The sequence below is a fragment of the Olea europaea genome, chromosome 12, assembly GCF_002742605.1.
Source record: "Olea europaea var. sylvestris chromosome 12, O_europaea_v1, whole genome shotgun sequence".
NCBI classification, from domain to species: domain Eukaryota; kingdom Viridiplantae; phylum Streptophyta; class Magnoliopsida; order Lamiales; family Oleaceae; genus Olea; species Olea europaea.
The window spans coordinates 16051755-16071494 of record NC_036248.1 but is presented as its reverse complement, the minus strand read 5'-3'; the positions used below and the strand labels follow the sequence as shown (position 1 = coordinate 16071494).

General features: G+C 34.5%; 2 protein-coding genes across 8 annotated transcripts in view; both read right to left on the bottom strand.

Annotated features, from left to right (window-relative positions):
- Positions 1-4512, bottom strand: part of LOC111405867 (putative pentatricopeptide repeat-containing protein At1g02420) — a 5877-nt gene extending 1365 nt beyond the window's left edge. For 3 of the 7 annotated variants that reach the window (XM_023034940.1, XM_023034942.1, XM_023034941.1), the window contains exon 1: positions 121-4512. In XM_023034940.1, the coding sequence (XP_022890708.1) occupies positions 2772-4376 (1605 nt within the window). In that variant the 5' untranslated portion in view covers positions 4377-4512 and the 3' untranslated portion in view covers positions 121-2771. The remainder of the gene's footprint in view (positions 1-120) is intronic. The other 4 variants (XM_023034946.1, XM_023034943.1, XM_023034944.1 and 1 more) reach the window with 4 other exon arrangements.
- Positions 4513-5133: 621 nt separating this feature from the next.
- Positions 5134-17531, bottom strand: LOC111405866 (serine/threonine-protein kinase TOUSLED). The gene is made up of 16 exons (XM_023034939.1): positions 16762-17531; positions 14230-14310; positions 13799-13993; positions 12483-12539; positions 12224-12328; positions 12085-12129; positions 11324-11436; positions 10268-10334; positions 9086-9152; positions 8499-8590; positions 8243-8422; positions 7857-8067; positions 7474-7738; positions 6559-6613; positions 5940-6101; positions 5134-5472 (listed from the first exon to the last, which is right to left on the bottom strand). Exons 1-16 carry the CDS (start codon positions 16996-16998, stop codon positions 5377-5379), a joined length of 2028 nt encoding a protein of 675 aa, XP_022890707.1. The 5' UTR covers positions 16999-17531; the 3' UTR covers positions 5134-5376.
- Between the last annotated feature and the right edge of the window lie 2209 nt (positions 17532-19740).

The window sequence follows — 19740 nt, the reverse complement described above, 5'->3', positions numbered from 1 at the left end:
CCCCCCCCTCCCTTAAGACTCACATATTAACGGAGGGTAATCCTTGTGTCTTTCCTTCCGGGCAAAGAAGATATTTGTGTTATATGCTGAACTTGTACAAAATCACCTTCAGGCACATACCTTGAAAGAATGATTCATATCATTATCTTGTATTACTTCTCATTTGAAGGAGCCAAAATATCTCTGTCAAAGACCTGAAACAAGGATGTGAGACACTTGACAGGCATTTTTCGTTAATCATAAACTTGAAAAAACATATGACTGAGAAATGATTTATGAGCAAGAACCCCACATAAAACACCAGAATTTGAAAATTTAGCCAATATAAGTGGGATCTGTCTTAATCTTCCAACTTGAAGTGCAATATATATATATATCATCAACAAAAGTTCAATTGTATTTGTGTAATACAAATAGTAATGATGGAACTCTTAAAGTGAAAAATGCATGTAGCTGCAGATTTTGTGAACAGTTAATATAACCAACTTGACGTAACAGAAAATGATGTCTGATTCTCAGGAAGAATGGAAATTCAATGTCGTTTATGTCAGAGATGAAGAGCCCATTGCCTGTCATACCTGCTTCTGCAAGTGTCATTCTCCATTTGGAGCGTGTTATTCATTTTTGTATTATTTTTATTTTTAGTACACGTGCTAGGATACATTGATACTAATTCGGCACGTGCACTATTTGAGGATTTGAAAACAAAAGTTTTAAAGAACTGCAACACTGAAAGAATGTACTCCAACGTCCTTAGCAGACACTTGTCTTATGATGTTAATCGCAGCATCAAGATCCTCAACCAGAAAGCATTCAGATTTGCCAAGAACAAGGAGAACAGTTTATTTTCTTGAGATTATAGAAAGAGAAGTTCCTTTAATCCGTTAAAACCAAAATTCGGAAAGCAGTTGCATTGGCAATTGCCAAGGAATTGGAAAAACAGTTTCTAAAGAGTGTACGAGGGATGCAAAATGAGGCTGGCAAAAATTTCTCCAGAAAAGTTCATATACCTTGAGAGATTCAATAGGCTAGCCAATACAAATTCCTGTCAGGGGATATTTTGAAATGTTAATAATATAATATGGTCCATGCTTCAGAATGAAACAATTGTAAGAATTCAACAAAGAAATTAGGTTTCATTACTCAGTGATAAGGCAGTTTTTTCTTCATAATTAGAAGCCTTTAACACATGTAATGAGCAGTTAATGTTTATAAAGTAATTTCTAATATTTCTCAACTCCACTAGACTCAAAAATTTATCTATATGCCTCCTGGAGCAGACTCAGGAAAATCCAGATCTGCTTATGCCTCTAACTTTTAAGAAGATAGACAGCAGCATAAATTTTCAGAATCTGTCAGGAACACCAGACATCAATGTATCCTGTAGGGAGTTCTTATGAAAATATTCAATCATATGAATTCCTAGAATATAAAAATGTAACAAACAAAGCAAATAACCAAAGTTTTGGAGGAAAGAGAAATTTCTCCAGAAAAAGGAAGTATTGTTGACCGTTTGAAGCTGTAAAATGTACAACACAAGTATGGAATACATCTCACAAGAACATTTAATTTGAATCATATACTTGGCCCCCGTTTGGCCCCCATTAAATTACATTACATTACATTTTTTTTTTTATCTCTCATATTTTCAACGACACAATCTTCCATAAAATAATATTACACGTAAATCGAAAAAATTTCCTTCTTTTTCAACCACTCATTTTTTTCAAAAATACCATTCCACCCATTTTCATTACCAAAAAATTGGGGGCCAAATGGGGGCTGAAGATATTTCCACATAAGTAACACCACTGGCCAACTAGGATAAAGGAGTGAAGATCCATGGTAATGCAGCCTATCAAAGAATTCTTAGTCATCGTGTAAGTAAAATTATCTACCTCTAGAATAACAGCACACGGTTCTTTAATGCAAGCCTGCTGGTATTGAACACAAGCTGATTTCTAAGTATGGGTAAGTCAAATTCTCTCAATAGATCAACTTATCCCTCTCTCTTTCATCCCTCTTGATCAATTTAAAACCATCCTTAGGCTTCCAATTCACACAACAATATATTAAACATATACACCCAATGATGAAGTGGCAAACATCTCTACCCAGAAATCGTTAAAACCAGACTTTCCTCATTTGGGATGATATATTTCTGCACATGACAAAATATTTTAGCTTTATATCTTGCTGGTCAATGCTTCCATCCATCGCCACAAAGTTACTCGTTATCTGATAAAGAAAGATGACAGTTGAAACTTCACCTGACCAAATAATACAAAAACCATATTCCTGAAAAAAAAAAAAAAAAAAAAAAAAAAAAAAAAAAAAAAAAAAAAAACACCAGAAATCTGTAAAGAACTTAGAATACATATGCTAGACGTTTGGTAATTTCTCCTCCAACCAAGATAAAATATCCCATTGATGCCCACCCCCTTCACCCTTCTCCCTTCAAAACCGCTCAATATTATGGCACTATTTACCTTTCAACAATAACCAAACATTGACTTTATCTCTTCTTCCTTCTGCTAGTCCCTGGCGACCATATTCTAAAGAAAGGATTTCAATAGTGAAATGCAGTGTTCAGGAATATTCCTAGATATCAAATATTTTTCCAGATCTCTGCTTGCATAAGTCCCAGGGAACAATGGCAGAATTGATTGTAATGCTCTGGCTTCAAAGGTGAAGATGTAGTATATCCTCATTGAACAAGGATTAGTATGAAATTGAATTTTAGTATAAAACATTTCCTCGGACCTCATGTTTTAGCTGGAAATAAAATCTGAAATAGGCCTTTCTAATTCACCCCCTTCACTTCTTCTTAGCTGGAGTGACGAACCAAAAGCAGACATCTTCTCGAACAAATTCTGAAGGGCCTCGTGCTTGTTAGCCAATTCCATAAGCACCTTGATCCTTTTAAAGGAAACATTACTGGGCTTCTGGCCCTTGTCCACCATCTGCAAGAAACACCTCTCAGCCTCCTCCAACTTTCCCAAATCACAGAGCAAATCAAGTAAAACATCAGAAACCAAAATGTACGACCCAAAACCCTTATCCACCATATCATTCCATAATTCAAGAGCCATCTCCACCTTCTCCTGCCTCCTCATCAAACGAATTAAAAACATGCATGATTGTGTATTAGGCAAGCACCCTGTCTCCCTCATCCTCATATATAAGCTCCAGGAGCTCCTCAAATCATTTGCCCAATAAAAAGACCTAAAGAACACGTTATAAGTTGTAGCGGTCGGGCTCAATCCCTTTCCCACCATTTCATCCATCAACTTGTATGCATCTCCTAACCTTTTAGCAATGCAAAAGTTTCGAATGACAGCATTATATGCTGGGACATCCGGATAGCACCCATACTCTTTCATCTCCTTTAAAACCTCTGCTGCCTTATCTGGTTGACCAACCAATCCCAACCCCCCAATCAGACTAGTATATGTTATCACATCTAAATCAATCCCTTCCTCCCTCATTTTGTTCATTACCTTAACAGCATTCTCAATCTGTCTTCCCTTACAATACACATCTACCAAGCAATTATAGGACACAATATCCGGCTCAACCCCCATGTCCTCCATTTCTGCAAAAAATGCTTCAGCTTCCTCAGGCGACTTCCATCCTGACAACAGGATATTAAAAGTCTGTAAATCAGGCCTAAACTCGTGCTTCAAACTGTGATATACATTCCTAGCATCACTCATGCTCTTTTCTTGGCACAATGTCCTTAGCAACGCATTATAACAACTAACATCAAACTTAATAATGAGCTTTCTAAAGCATTTAAAAGACTCAACCGTCTGCCAGACTGAACAAACTTTAGCTATCCTACCCAAAACAACTTGAACAGTCCTCGGTGTTATTAAAGACTGGTCCTTTTTCTTAGTTTCCAACAAAAGGTCCCATATTTCATTGAATTTACGGCTTCTACCAAGAATGTATAGCATTGTGTCCAAGGAGAAAGGAGTATGAAAAAACCCTTTTCTGCCAGAAACAAATCTGAAAAATTCCAATGCTTGTTGTGGGTTGGAGTGGGAAAAACGGACCCTTTTTAGGACTTTATCAGCTAAGTCGTTTGAGAGCGGGATTTGGGAGGTTTTAAGGGAGTTTCTAAGGGATTGTGGGGTGGATGAGGTAGTAATTATGCGGAAGACTTGATCTATGGCATCATTTGTGGAGGGACAGACGGGTAGGGTGTGCAGATGAGAATACCGTTTGATTGACCACAAGAGAAAATGAAGTTGAGGTTTTGGAGTCAGAAGAAGCATTGCCGAGTTGTGATTGCGGAGAAATTCGATGGATATTTGAATCAGTCGAATACGAGAAGCCGGAAGAGGCGGACGGAGGAGCAAAGGTTTCAACATTCAACAACTGAAATCCAGTCAACGAGAACGACGTCGTCTCGTCGGGGATGTCTAGAAATTAGGTTACAATATTCCCACGAATTTTTGCAAAGCTAACTTGCCGTTGGCCCTTTTTCCAGCGTTGACTTTATCCAGATTCCAGCGCTTCCTTTCTTGTTTTATTTTTCTGTATTTTTTAAAAATATTTTAGTAAGAATATATGGATTGACAATTTTGTTCTTTTCAATTTTGAACATTGTGGTTAAATGAGATGACAAAAGGAAAAATAGATCAAAATCCCCCATTAGAATACCTATTTTCGAAGGTTGAAAAAGGGTTAGAACGAAAGTGTAAATGATCTTTAAAATTGGATACCATTACCGCCAAATCTTTAAAATTGTAGAGAATTTTCCATCCCTCCAATCAATTTATATAAAAACCATAACTAATAAGAATTTTAAGTATCTCATATTGTATTCTCAGGAACAATCGATGAAATTAAAACCCGTAGCTTTGCATGAATCCTTTCTTGCTATTCTATAAAACTATCGCCACTCGTTTAACTTGAAACATTCAGCAGCCTTCAAGCCAACAAATTTTATTTGATGCATGATTTTCCATCCAAACATTCCAAGTTACGTAAACCAATATTACTTGGAGTGAACAGAATCTGCCCAAAAAGATTGTGTCCCAACTCCAAATTTTAAATTAAATTGTTGTTGCAATGTGTAAATTTTTCATTTCTCAAGGTATGTACACTTCTTGACCACACATCAGCAGCTATAAAATAGTGAAATACTTATAAACAAATCCAGAAGTCATTTCATTTACTTCCATTTTCCCTTTCCATGGGTTCTTCCATGCAAAAGATATGCTTACTTGATGAACACAAATGAAGAGGATTTGGTTGGGTGGGGGGTACCCCATCTATCGAGCAAAAAGTTACAAAGGCTTTACAACTATTCAAAATTCCCTTTGGATTTTGTGATTTGTCTCCTCAAACTCTTTCACACCACAGAGATCATTTCTTTGTATAACTTAGGTATGGATCTTGAGCAACAGTTAAAACATCTGGTCTCTCGGCTTGGCTGTATGTCAAACAACGACGAATAAAGTCCTGCAGAAAATATAAATACAAAGGCAAGCTATTCGTTTAGAACACTGAAGAACTGCATTTTTAGAAATGTAGAGGAAGAGTCAAGTCTTCAAACTGAGGAAGGAAATAAAACTAAGCAAATACCGTTTTACAATGGGTAAAACGATCAAATAATAGCTGATAATAGAACTTAAAAACACACACACACACATCCAATAGAAGTCGAGATCCAATTCTGGGACTTGCATTGTCAAAGGAAGCAAAATGAAAAAGGAGTGTTTCCAGAAATATTGAATGCATAAATGTGCAAGGCAAGAATCTGAAGTAGTAAGAAGAAGAAAAGAAAGATTAACAAACTTCAGTGACCAGCCTGTAACAAAGTTTAAGTTCAGTTACCAACGTGGAACTAATTAAAGTTTAATTGTTAATAACGACTCGATAAAAGTTCATTGGCACTGGTGTTATTAACCTAAAGAAATATCGTGTACCTTTGCCTCATTTGATACGGATGGTCTTGAAGGGAAGTCTACCTTCCGGGCCTTGATAATGGTGTCTTCACGTAAAATCTTCTCTTGTGACTGGTCATGTCCAAAAGGACGTCGGCCAAATAGCATTTGGTAAAATAGAATACCAACCGACCAAACATCAACCTGTTTCCAGAGACATACAAGTAGGAATTATAATTAGGCCAAGTTGTACGAGAAAATCTAAAGAAATGACAGCCACCTCAAAAAAAAAAAAAAAAAAAAAAAAAAAAAAAAAAAATTTGCCTAGACCCTACCAACTCTGAAACTAGGAAAAAATTAACTCAGGTGTTAGGACATTTATTTCTTCTAGCTTGCACATATTTAAGTGTGTTCAGCTAAGCTTGAAAAGTTTACTTATAAGCAAATAAGAAGTTTTATAATAAATAGGTTTTTTATTGGGCAATGTTGAAACAAGTTACTTAATTTGACACTAAACTAAGAGTCAAAATATGTTTAACTCTTGAAACAAAGAAAAAATAACATATGCAACCATGTTCAGAAAAAAAGAAATTAACTTTCACTCTTTTTTTAAGCTTAGTCATGCATGGTTTCCCATATGCAAAATTACAGTCTAACAGACCTTTGAGGATATGAGAGGTGTCTTGTTTAGCTCAAAGCATTCTGGAGGCAGATACCTGAGATTACAGCAGAAGCTATGATCAACAGAAGAATATGTAGAAAAAAGTGCAAAGGCATTCTAATATAAAGTCCAGAATCCAACATTACTACTGTATGAATGAGACTAAATAAAATTTACATGGTTCGACTTATATAAATTCTCATGTACAGAACAGTAATCAGAAAGCCATCAAGACGGACAATCAACTATATCTCAAACAACATCTGTGATAGTCTTCTACTTTTGATTAGAACTAACTAAAATATAAGTGTCCAAGGCCAATATTCTGGATTTTTTTTTTCCCTTCCTCTTTCTGCTAGTAACTAGGATTCAAATGCAGGGGTTATTTCTACTTTTACTGTGATTTCTAATTTTTATTTTGATCTCAGATAAGATGCCCTTCTCTTTTCTTTCAAGAAGTAATCTAAAAAATGAGACAACTATTATTAATATCTAGCGACCATGAGGGATAGCTTTGGACATATAAACAGGAAAATGGATTACATAAGCCAAAGAGCAAAGGAGCATTGCTTATGCAGGGTAGAATCATAGAGCCATATTGCATGCATAAAACAGAACATCTGCCAAAACAAATAGTTCAATTTATTAGCTCAAAGGAATGCCTCGAATTGGAGAAGGAAACGCAGAACAAGAACAACTGCATGGAAGCCACATGACAAAGCAAGACAATTCAATGCTGACATCTATTATACTTCCACAAAAATAGAAAAACACCAGAAGTCCATGTTTGGTATGCAACATGAATAGGACTGGGCAACGGGGTGAACAAGATTTTAGCTTCTTTATATTGCTTAGTACTATCTAGTACTATTCAATCCAACATGCCAAATATGTCATAAATAATTCATCACTTACCAATAAGTTCCAGCACCTTGCGACGTAAGCTCCATGCCCTGGGATCCCACATCATCCTCTACTATCTTGCTAAGGCCAAAATCAGTGACTTTAGCGAAGCCAAGCTCATCAAATAAAACATTTCCAGGCTTCAAATCATAATGGATAATCTTCTGTGATCTTTTGTTCAGGTAAACAAGGCCTTGAAAAATCTGGACAATGATGATCCTTGCTTCTCTCTCTGGCAATACAGGCGTTGCTTTCAGAACTATGTCAAGATCCTTGCCTGATGGGAAGAATAACGTTAGCGAGTCTCAAAAGGTGATATTTAAGGACCATGAACTTTTTTCTCTTCAGGTGAAAAAATCAAATTGATTATATATAGCTGAGAAAAGTTCTCATACCACTGCAGTACTCCAATACGGTGCAAAATGTATTTGGGTCAATCTCGAAAATATCCCAAAGGCGAACAATGTGTGGGTGCACCAATGTTTTGTGGATGTTGTACTCCCTGATTGCATGTCGTATGTAACTTTGCTTCTTATCTTCGCTCCACTGAGCATGTAAACCATGAAGCTTACATGCAACATATCTATGCTCCACCAAGTCAAAAGCCTACCAGAAATGTAAATTACAAATCACTTCAAGGATGTTTGCCCTTGTGATTGTGATACTGAAAAAAGATAGATCTAGAATGTACTATGATCAACGGAGCCTTTTTTGGCACTTCCCATTCAATAAAAAATGTTCAAAGAGTCCAAGAACACAACATAACTTGCATAGTCCTGACCTTATAAACCTCACTAAATCCTCCTTTGCCAAGAAGGTTCAGAAGAGCATATCGATGGTTTAAAATCTGAAAATTGTTAAAACGGGAACCATCCTCATCTCGAATGCGTTTCATTTCACGTATAAGCCTTCCTTTCTCCAATTCATATCGATCTCTGTCACGCATTACTGTTTCTTCCTCCTGAAAGAAATACAACTACAATAGTATTGCATGGTAAAAATGTAACAAGAATCAATCGTAGATGAAGCGAACTTACACGCTTGATGCTCGCTAGACGAGATTTGTATACTTCGTCCAAAAATAGAACATCATCATGAACTGCCTCTGTGTCACTTCCCTCACCCTTATCTGCAATAAGCATTTAATTATATTATTATTTAGCATGAAAAACTTGATAATTCCCATTAAGACCACTCCCAAAGTGTAGTTTGATAGAGCCAAACAAAACCCAAAGAAAGTGTTCCCTTCAGTCGCAAGTGGATTCACATAGGAACTGACTCAGTGAAGGCAACCGTTGCTAGCAAGCTAACATATAGAGGAGGTTTGTAAAGCTACAGGGGAAGCCGGGTCCTTTGAAAAAAAAAAAAAACTATTCCATTGTAGAGGCAAAATAAACAACCTCGAGATAAATCCAAAAACAATTCCTAGTTCAGACCAAAGGTATTTACCAATAACTACAACCTTAATAAATCAAGTGTCACGACCCAAATTTTATTGTGGCTTTGAATAGAAGTAGAGATATGTGTTCATTCGTTACTAAATTAGCACCATCATCACTAAAGTACGCCCCAGAAGGTCATGATGTACAGACTTGTAATCTTTTTTAAGGAAGAAGAACTCTACCCGATTGACGTTTCTTCACTAATTTTCGCTGCCTTTCAACAGCTTCCTTGTTCTCCAACAAGTTCCTCTGAGATAAGCAGAGTACAATTGATGTAAAGCCCTCGTAAAAAAAAATTAGTAGTTTTATTGATAAAGAAGATGACAAAGTAACATGAAACAAGAATACTTAGTTCTTGAGATATTAGTTTGAGTTATATGACTTCTACAATTGTATTTAAACATCTAACACAATCAAAGATCAGGAATAAACTCCGCAAATCATTCAACTTGATAATATTAGAATGTACATAACATAATAGTAAATCACAAATGCATCATTCAGTCTATGCTGCAACCTACATCAGACCAAAGATGATGTGAAAACTATGGGTATTGGTACCGTAAACTCAACCATTTGATATTTTAATCTCACAACTAAATAAATTATAAGATTTTTTATTCTGTCCTCTTTTGGGAAAATGAGTATTTTAATGGTGATTTTTTGGATAATGTGTGAATAAAAAGCAGGAAAAAGTTCTGGATTTTACACATAAAATTATTTTATGGGAAAATGTATGGTTGAAAATGCGTTTTTGAAAAAAAAAAAAATGAGTTTTTAAAGAATGAGGCTCAAATAGGGGATAAGATTTTTATTTTTCAGGAATTAGATGCCAAATTTTAGTTCTTTGCAATATGATATAAATATTCTGGACTAAATGATTATTTTGAATGCAAATGAATTCTTAATTAACTTAGCAACGGTAAAATATAATTCTGGTTTAGTTCTTTTGCTCTCCAGTCCTGCACAAAAACACCCTATTACAGTGCAAACAGCATTAGAGAAAGCCATAGTAAGAGTTCAAGAAGTTACAGAGAATTATCAACTGCAAGCCAAGAGCCTTTATTATCATATTTTAGAATAGAAGTTCTGAAGAGGAAGTGAAACTAGGCAACTCGATCACATTTTTCCATGCCTGTATATGTAGTCCATTAGAAAAATATTTTGCACAAATACTCAGGTTGCATCAAAGATATTATCTATAGGCCTCGAAGCTTTTTGGCAATAGAATCCACTATTCCCTTGAAAGATTATGTATATAACCGGTGAAAAGTTAATTGAACCCAAAAATATTGTGTTCTAGATATATAAACAAACACAAGAGTATAAATAATTAATTTGCAATAAAAAAGGAAGAACCATACAAGGTGAGTATTAAGATCCTTAAATGCTTGTCCATCCTCCCATGCCTCAGAGATGACTGTCCCAGCCCTGTCCAGTTCATGGAAGAAGAAAGAGGTGTAAGCAATAGGAGATAATTAAATGGATAATGCAGAGCAAAAAAGGGACGTAATGAAATGAAATTTGATATTGAATAACCAAAAAATGTAGGAGATAATTACATAGATGAGATGGGGGAAAAAAGAAGATAACAGAAGGAAAAATTTGCACATACGACTTAAAATAACTACTTCAGAGTTCAGCTCCCTTGTCAACTGAAAGTCAACTAAGTAATTGCAAAAAAATTTAACAATGTCCAGCCAAGAACTAAATAACTAATTAATATTTTTCTCCTAAAGACATTATTTACAAGAAAGCATGAGACAGTGTAAGAAGAAAAGAAATTGAGAATGGAAGTTTCAATTGCAGAAAACCAACAATTTCTATGGTTCCCAATTTCTTATCAGGCTGACGGACAAGGAAGCAACTCCAGCACCCAAATGCAGTAAAATGAGTGTTTGGCACCAATAAATATCCATACTGCAATTTTTAATTTGTTATATTCTCCACAGAGCTACTCAATGAAATGCCAATATAAAATCATATTAAAGTCCATATGAACAAATGAAGTATTGCCCATCATATCTACCATTTTGCAAGGTAAATTCTACACTCCTATATACAAGTCAAGCCATTATTCAACAAAAATGATGTACTCATTGAAAAGGAGAACATTAGTTAAGAAGCAAGACATGCCATATTTTGCACAGTAATATCCAGCTTCCAAATTACACCAACAATCAAAGTAACAAAATGTTTGAGGTAAAGGTAAATAAAACGCACACAGATTTGTTAAGTTTGATTAAAAAAAAAAAAAAATGCTGTCTTTTTCACTAAGCATCGGTAAAATAATATACAGCTTTTTTCCCTCAGAGCCATATGATACACATATTTCCCTGGACCAGAGTGAGGACACGCTTTAAGATTATAAGGACAACTAACTATTATCAATAGAAAAGTGAAACAAAACATTAAAGTACCTGACAACTCCCACATTACCAAGTCTCAAGGAATCTTGGCGTACTTTCATCCTTGCTTCTTGTCTCTCAGCTTTCGAAATAGTTATCAATAGATCAGATATTATTTTCATTCTCTGCATCAAGAAACAAATAACTAATTACTGGCAGGAGTGAACCAAAAGATACACAGCATCAATCGAGTTCTTTTCTTTACTTGAGTTTTTGGTCGAAGCCCCAATTGACTACATCAAATTTTTATAAGCCTGATAATATGCCATTGTATATAAAATATTTTCCACTTAGATATCGGCAGCAGGGATGCTTAATAAAACAAAGCTTTCAACTCAGTAGTGCAGCAGCAATCTTTTTACCGAGAAAGGCTATGCCATACTAAACCTATCAGGTAACAGACCACTTGATTTAGATCCTATCAGCTTAGAACATCAAGATAGTAGAACACAATGACATGTACTAGCTCTATTTACAAAACTTCACGCAACACCAAGAACGAGAGAGAGAAGAGAAATAAAAGGAAATTTAAAAGATATGAAATAATATATTTAACTTCAGAAATCGAGAGACTAAAAGGTTAGGAGTATCTTCATGCCCAAAAATAAACGTAACATTCATACATAAGTTCAAACAATAATGATTTGCTTCTCTACCTACACAAATTGAAATTTTCTCGTCCTCCTAGCCAAACAAACTTTGGTCAACTTCGTAAGTAAAAATTCTTACTAGAAAGGTAAAAACTAACTGCTCAAAAGATGACAAAAACAAACCTTTGGCTTCATCTGCAGTTCATAATCTTTAAGATCCTTCAGTTCCTGTGCAAAATAGAATAAATATGATAATGCGTGCATTGAAATAAGTAACAGTTACTAAATCCAAGCTTCTTTTGAATTCAAATTACAATTACACCTTTTCTAACTGTTGACGCTGATTTCGATGATCAGAATTCTCTTCACGCAACTTTGTTAGTTCTTCCTCCAAAGCTGCAACTTTTGCACGTAAAGAAGTGACCTCCTATTTTCATCAATACCATAGACAGGAAGTCCGGAAAATAATTAAAATAAGCTCTATTATCTCTTCCTAATATCAATGCGAGTTTAAACAGGAGCAGACTTCATAAGCAAGGAAGAGAAACAAAAATGATAACAATGTTACAACAAATGAATACCTCTAAGGAGGTATGGCCATCAAGTCCAGGATGGTCATTGGAAACACGCTCCTGCATCTGTCAGATGTGATAAAAAAGAATACTAAATTAACTGTCTTCACAATCGTTTAGTTGCATACTGTAAATTTCAACCAAATTTGCAAATTAAAATGGATGAGTTCCGACAAAGAGGTAATGTGAATATATCAAATAAGAATATGTTCAAAGCACAAAAATTCACTCGAACATTTGTTCTCATAACCAAAAGAATCGCTTATGTTCTCATACTTGAAGCACCTTGAATTCTAAAGTGGAAAATGATAATTCAAGTTGCAGGAAAACAAATTATCCTGGAAAATTAGAAAACTCAAAACCAAGTCTGAAACATAGATCTAAATGGTAATATGTTCCTATGTTTTCTTAACACACAAACGTCACAGAAGTTGTCGATATTATTTTTACTCGGTTATTACATAAAGCACCAGGCGATCTCATAACTGAGATCCAAAATAACAAGATAAAATTACAACGAGTACAAGATACAACAATGAAGTTCCTAATATGTTCCCAATTGTATTTCTTAATGCACAAACGTTACAGAAGTTATCGACATTATTTTTACTCGGTGGCACATAAAGCACCAAGTGATCTCGTAACTGAGATCCAAACTAAAAACATAAAGTGACAGCGAGGAAAATATATAACAGTCATGATGCATCTAACATATTAGGAGAATAGTGTTTTCGTCTACCACCAAAACAGGAAAATATATAAAAAGGAGGAACATCAAATATCATCCATCAAGATATTAAGTAAAAAGGTCATGGGAAGAAATGGAAGTAAATGAATTGCCAATTTTGTTCTGTCATTTATTGACATACCGATGCTGTGGAAGAAGCGAATTATTGAATGAACACACTCAAACACTCGTTGATTCTGAGATTACCAAGAATTTGATACTGAATTGAAAGAAATCTCAAAGCAATATTGTTCAATCAACTAAAAAACAAGAATTGCTATCATTTTTATCAAAATCCTGAAAGCATATTTTTATGAAATTAAAAATCAAACCCTATTTAATGAGAAATATCAAAAGAGTCCCTAAAATATGACCAAATGACAAAATAAGCAAATAAGAAAAATAGGAAACAAATGAACAAGGCCCCCAGCACACAAACTTATGACTGTATTCATCAAAAAATAAAAAAATAAAAAAATAAGGAAAAAATAACAAATGTATACTAATATATATTAGTATGCTAGCATATCCCCGGCAATCGAACCACGTATCAGGATAGCATTCAGAAGTTAAAAATGTCATGACATAATAATCAAACCTTGTGTGAGTTTTCGAGTTGACCATTGGATGGAGAAAAAACTGTCTCCATTCTCGTCGGATCACAAACTCGATAACCACGCCCCCTACTTGAAGCAGAACTTCCCCTACCACGACCATGTTTTTTTTTATTTACATCAGGACCCACCTTGTTGGAGTCTGATTCTACAATAACTTGTCTTGGATCAGCAGCTGCCTGGGGTAAATTGGGTGAAGCATTACTATACACATTGTTTCCCAAATAGTAAAATCTAAGAAGAAAGTTGAAACTACCTTAAGATGGCATACAGAGATACATCAAACTTAGAAATTAAGAGATTAAAAGGAACAAAAATATGGAGAAAGGGATTAGCCAATATTGAGTTGGACTTCAACATAAGACAAAATTCAACAATTGCAACAAGCCGGCCAATAATAAATAATCACACTTACCTCAACATGTTCAAATAAAGTAGAATCTTCAACTTTTTGGCGCTTCTGAGTGTTTGCTTGTATGAGAAACTCCCCTCCATTCTGGCATACAAGTACAGATATGTCAAAACGATTGTAAAATAGTAAGTCCATCGAGAACATCTACTACATTTCTGGGATAGCAAAGGTAGTAAACACAGATTCTGAATGGAATATCTGAAAAGCACCAGTAACGCAGTTTGGAATATTTTTCAATCAAGCTAGGTAGAACATGTCAAAGCACGAGACTAATTTCCAAAAAAGAAATACAATTAACTAATCTTTCTAGCCAGTCCACTGATGCTTATTCCTCATATCAAAATTTCAGTAGTAATAGACTTGGAAAATTTACCTAATTGAAATACTCGGAGAATCAGAAATCAAATGAAATTTGATTTATTGGCTACCCAATGAGGAAAATCAATCAACCTGTTTATGGTGAATTTTAACTTTAACTGTTTAAAATATTTGGAAGGGCTGATAGATTGTGGAAAAAAATTAGTTAACTAGAAATATGAGAAGATGTAAAAAAGCACAAATAAAAGTGGAGGGAGAAGAGAACCATAGGACAGCAATTTCATCACGTTCAAAAAGATATTATTACAATGAAAAGCCCCTAAGTGGTTCTAATGAGTAACTGAACCATGGATTGTGAAAAAACTCAAGCAACCCAGAAAAATGAGATGATGTACAGATAGTAGATAAAAAGTGGAAGGAAAAGGGAAGCATAAGATAGTATTTCATCACATGCAAAAAAGTGTTGTAACAATGAAAAGCCCCTGAATGGTACTAATAACTAGTAACTGATCCAAGAGGAAGTCATTCAATTTGGCGCAGAAACACAAGTGGCTTTATCTTAAACATTTGATGCACACATGAGAATAATATGTCCAGAATTGTGAGGTCAATGGCCAATATTGGTGATACAATCCATTAGACAGGAAAATGTAACTTGAAGCACAAAACTTAATTCTCTCTAGTGGAAATGGTGTTAGAATATATAAGATGCGCCGGAGGGTTGCACATAGACATTTGTATAACTTAACTATCTTTAGTTTTTCTATTCCTTTTCTACCAATAAAGCTAGCTATATTTCTGTCCTCTTTTTTCATTTGCACTTCCTTACATAAGGCATTAGAGTATCCAAAAATGTTCTTAAGGTATAAGGTATTTTTCTGTGAACGTCATCCCATCATGTGATGATGTGTGTCGCATGGACACTTCAACTAGGTTGGCGTGTTCGTGTTCATGTTCGACATGTGTTGAGACGTATCAAATACAACACCCCTCGAATACTCTATCATGATTATTTTCCTTTCTTTATAATTGATATTATATATTTTACCTCAAAGTTATTACTAACTAACAAATAGGCACTCTTATTAAAAGATTTCAACAAGAAAAAATAAAATTATACTATTTAAATGAAGAATTTTATCAACTTGGCGACATGTCCGACACGTGTCGTGTTGAATTACGTATCCGTGTCGGTGTACTTTAGGTGATGATTAATCATAGTTCTAAAAGAGGTAAGAAATTATCAAGTGTTCTTCCTTAAGCAGAAGGAAGAAAAGAAAACCGCTTATAACCCCCCTCCCCCCCAACACAGACCCCCCAAAAAGGTTCATTTAAAAACAAATGTGAGACTAGAAAATCAACCAATATAAACTCTTGAGGTAAGTAAGGTTGAGTTCACTTCAAGAATACTTTGACATCTAAGATTTCACCACCAGATTCTCGACATATGTGAGCCATTATAAATGATTGTAGTTATATATTATCCAAAGATTTTGGTAGAGACTACGTAACGCTCAACATGTTCGGTACAAAGTAATAGTGGCATTGGAATCCAACTCAAAGAGAACTTGGAGAGCCCCCAAGTTTCATTCCACAAAGATTGCATCAGTTCAGATTTTTCAAATAGTCCCTACCAAAATTCCGCTCTTCACAAACATTAATAGATGCCACTCATTTAATTATGACTCCACATTTCATGTCCATGTATAAGTATACTAAAAATATAGAATTCCAAGAATGAATTCAAGTGCTAAAACAAATTTGTGCTCATGGTACCTTTACAAATATCACTATTTAATGACATTCCATTTAGTAAGCAAATATGTACTGTATTCAGAAGAACATTTATTTGGAACAAGCTTAGTTTGTTCTTGCTTGCTTTTTGTGATCAAACCGCATTCCGTCCACTATGTATAGTGCATAATTTGATAGCTAAAATTTAGATTTCCGGCAGCTTGAAACTTTGGGTTCCAAATAATTGTACCACAGTTTATATTTTTGCACTGCCTCATGCAATTACAAGACAATGAGACTATAGTCACTATATTTCATGAAAAGAAAGGTAACCATAGATATTATCAACTAGATAAGCATACCAAAAAATAATAAGATTCGAAAAATTTCCTATTTTGAGGTTCCATTCAGCGACCTAAGAAATATCACAATTATGCTAACAAAATATGGTCCGATGTTAAAATACACTCTACAAATACTCACCTCATCCTCAGAATCATCACTTGACACCAGCGACTCGGGGGGCAGGCTATCGGATGGACTACCAAACTTGACCGCCGCGGACCACAAAGTGGACTGGACCTGGGCTGGTGCAGTAACTGCAGAGGATGTCTTGCCCACCATTCTGGCCTCGAGTTTCGCAATTTTCGTGGGCAGAGACGATTGATCAGATTGATTGGATGAATTTGAAGAGAAATGTAAAAGCATGTCATCTGACATTGCTTAATTATACTATTTTGTAGCAATCGTAGTCAATGCGGGTAAAAGCTAACCGTACTGAAGTTTTTTCTCTTCAAATCATCCACGAAAACAGTACATTCAGAACCCCCAAAAGAAAATAAATAAATACAACACGCGAGAGAGGAGAAGTTTTTGGGTATTGGAATGAAAGCAGAGATTTTTAATAGACTCTTTGAATAAAAACGTCGGTTAGGCGATGTGTAGTGACATCAGTCTATTCAGGTTAAAAATTCAATTGCGTGAGAGAGAGAGAGATACACATTTATGAGAGAAAATTAGGGTTTGTGATGGATTTTTGCAAGGGCGAAATGAAAGCAAAATGAAGAGAGAAGAGGGTGAAGGGGGGGAATATTTTTGAACTCTGAAGAATTGTATTGCGGAGAGAAGACTTGTTTTGAAGAGAATTGAGAAAATTGAGGATTTGACAGATTTCTGTAAGAGCAATTTTTGATCCGGTCATCAGGTCACGTTCCGTTGTGCAGTGTGTGTAGGTTGGCCCATCCAACCATATTATACCTGTGGGCGGGTCGGACCTGTGCGAGTGACAATACGAAATAACAATAGAACGAAGATGGAGAAAGAGTTGGATATTCTAAGGTAACGATTTTCTAAAATAGGCGAGAAGAAATAGTCATACTTGAGATTTTTTAATAGAAAGTTTATAAAATTGTCTTTTGTGTAATTTCTTTCCTCCCTAATCCCTATATTCTCATTCTACTATACCGTTTATTTCGTGCTACGAATGTTTATTGTTCTAGCACAACACATTAGCCTAAAGCTTCGAATCACTTTGCGTTTTGTAACACTATATCTATCTCAATTGATTCACTTTTTACCATTTTTTTAATCTTTAGCCAGCATTTTCGAAAAAAATAACAAAAATTAAGGATGGCAATGGATCTTGCTACCCTTGCAAAAGCCAAGATGCCAATCCAACCAAACTCTTGGTTGTTTCGTTGTTGTTAGTCAGACTTAAATTCGTTAATAATAAGGTTTAGTTTGTTGTTGTCTCTCCACTTGGTGCTTATTGAAATTGTGCATCCATTGTTAGGATTAACAAGTTGATTCTTCCGTTGTTGCTCCAAGCATAAATAACCCCTTTACTTAAATACTAAGGATTATATTTACATCAAGACTTGATCCTACCTAAAGTCAAGACCAAAGCAAAATTTTAGCTCAACATCGGATGCTACCTTCGTTGTTCTTTTCATTAAAGACAATGTAAGTTTGGTTAGAGGATTGGTAACGAGATGATTTCACTTTCCTTGTATGTTTTAGTTGATTTAAAGCATGAAAGTGCGGTGAGAAAATCTCTATAAACAGTTGGTCTCGACCTTTCTTTCCTCGAGTCGAACAAGTGTGTGTTTGAGCCATATTATTTTGAAAAAAATTGTGTTTTGAAATAGTAGATTGATGGAGAATGCATGGTTAAAAAATAATTAAAAAAATATGTTTTAAATTTGCATATAATATTATTTTATTGAAAAATGTGTTATTGAAATAACGTCAAATCTCTGTTTAATAATCTATTTTTTTGAAAGGACGTGGCTTAAACAAAACCTAAAAGGTTGTATTAAACCACTTTGTTTAATGTTTATGATATTATTAGTGAAGACAATATATAATTAATATACAAATGGCATAATATAACAATTTAAACTTTTAAATCAAGTAATTTATAATTATAAATATGACAAATTTATTTAAAATTTGTACTTGACACAACCTGTCAAGTAAAACCCAAGTTCAGCATCATACAAAAGGCACGACATGTGCACCGGTATTTATACATGGATGGTAATGAAAATTGAACTCAATACATACATTTGTTCCGATATCATGTTGAACCACCTTATTCAATAGCTTAAGTTGCTATATGAATGGGACAAGTTAATATATTTGAATTTTATATTTAGTTAGTGTTGTAAAATAATGAAATCATTATTGATGATTATTTAGTATTATCATGATACATGAATAAGTCTTATTTATAGTTTAGAATATCTATTTTATTCCAATTGTAACTCTTATTTTGGCCCTTATAAATATAGGACATTGGTTCATAATAATACACAATTGAGTTTTAACTCTTTATTTCTTCTCTTATTTTCTCTCTTCCCTTTAATTTTATAACACGTTATCAGCACGATAACTTGATTTTTCAAAATCTATTGAATGTAGTAATTTTGTTAAGCATAATTTTTTTATCAAATGTATCAAAATTAATTTGATAACATGCTATTTTTTATTTTCACGCATCCAACTCATTGTATTTCTTTGCCACAGTTCACGATTTTTTTTTATGACCGTCAATTTTATTCTGCACTTTTAATTGATGTTTAAAATTATGTGAAATCATTGCAGAATTCACAATTTGATAATTTGTCTACTAGCTACATGCCTTTCATCATTCTCTTGAGTTTATTTTAATATGAATGATAAGTGGAATTTTGATTAAACTTGACTGTGATTTACTGAGAGAGGTTTCACGTTTCAATTTGATAATTTACCACTAATTACATGTTGAATCTGCAGCCACTGTCTCGATTAGTACCCAAGTGCACGTAAAAACAAGAAATGTCATTTCTTGACTTGATTAGATGAGGCCAGCAGTGAAGGGCCCGTAAGGGAAAATTTTAGACTAGAATAGTTAAGCATATGCATCTTAATCTTTTTGCTTATTATTTATCGTTTGATTAATTATCTTGTTCTTATCCTTTT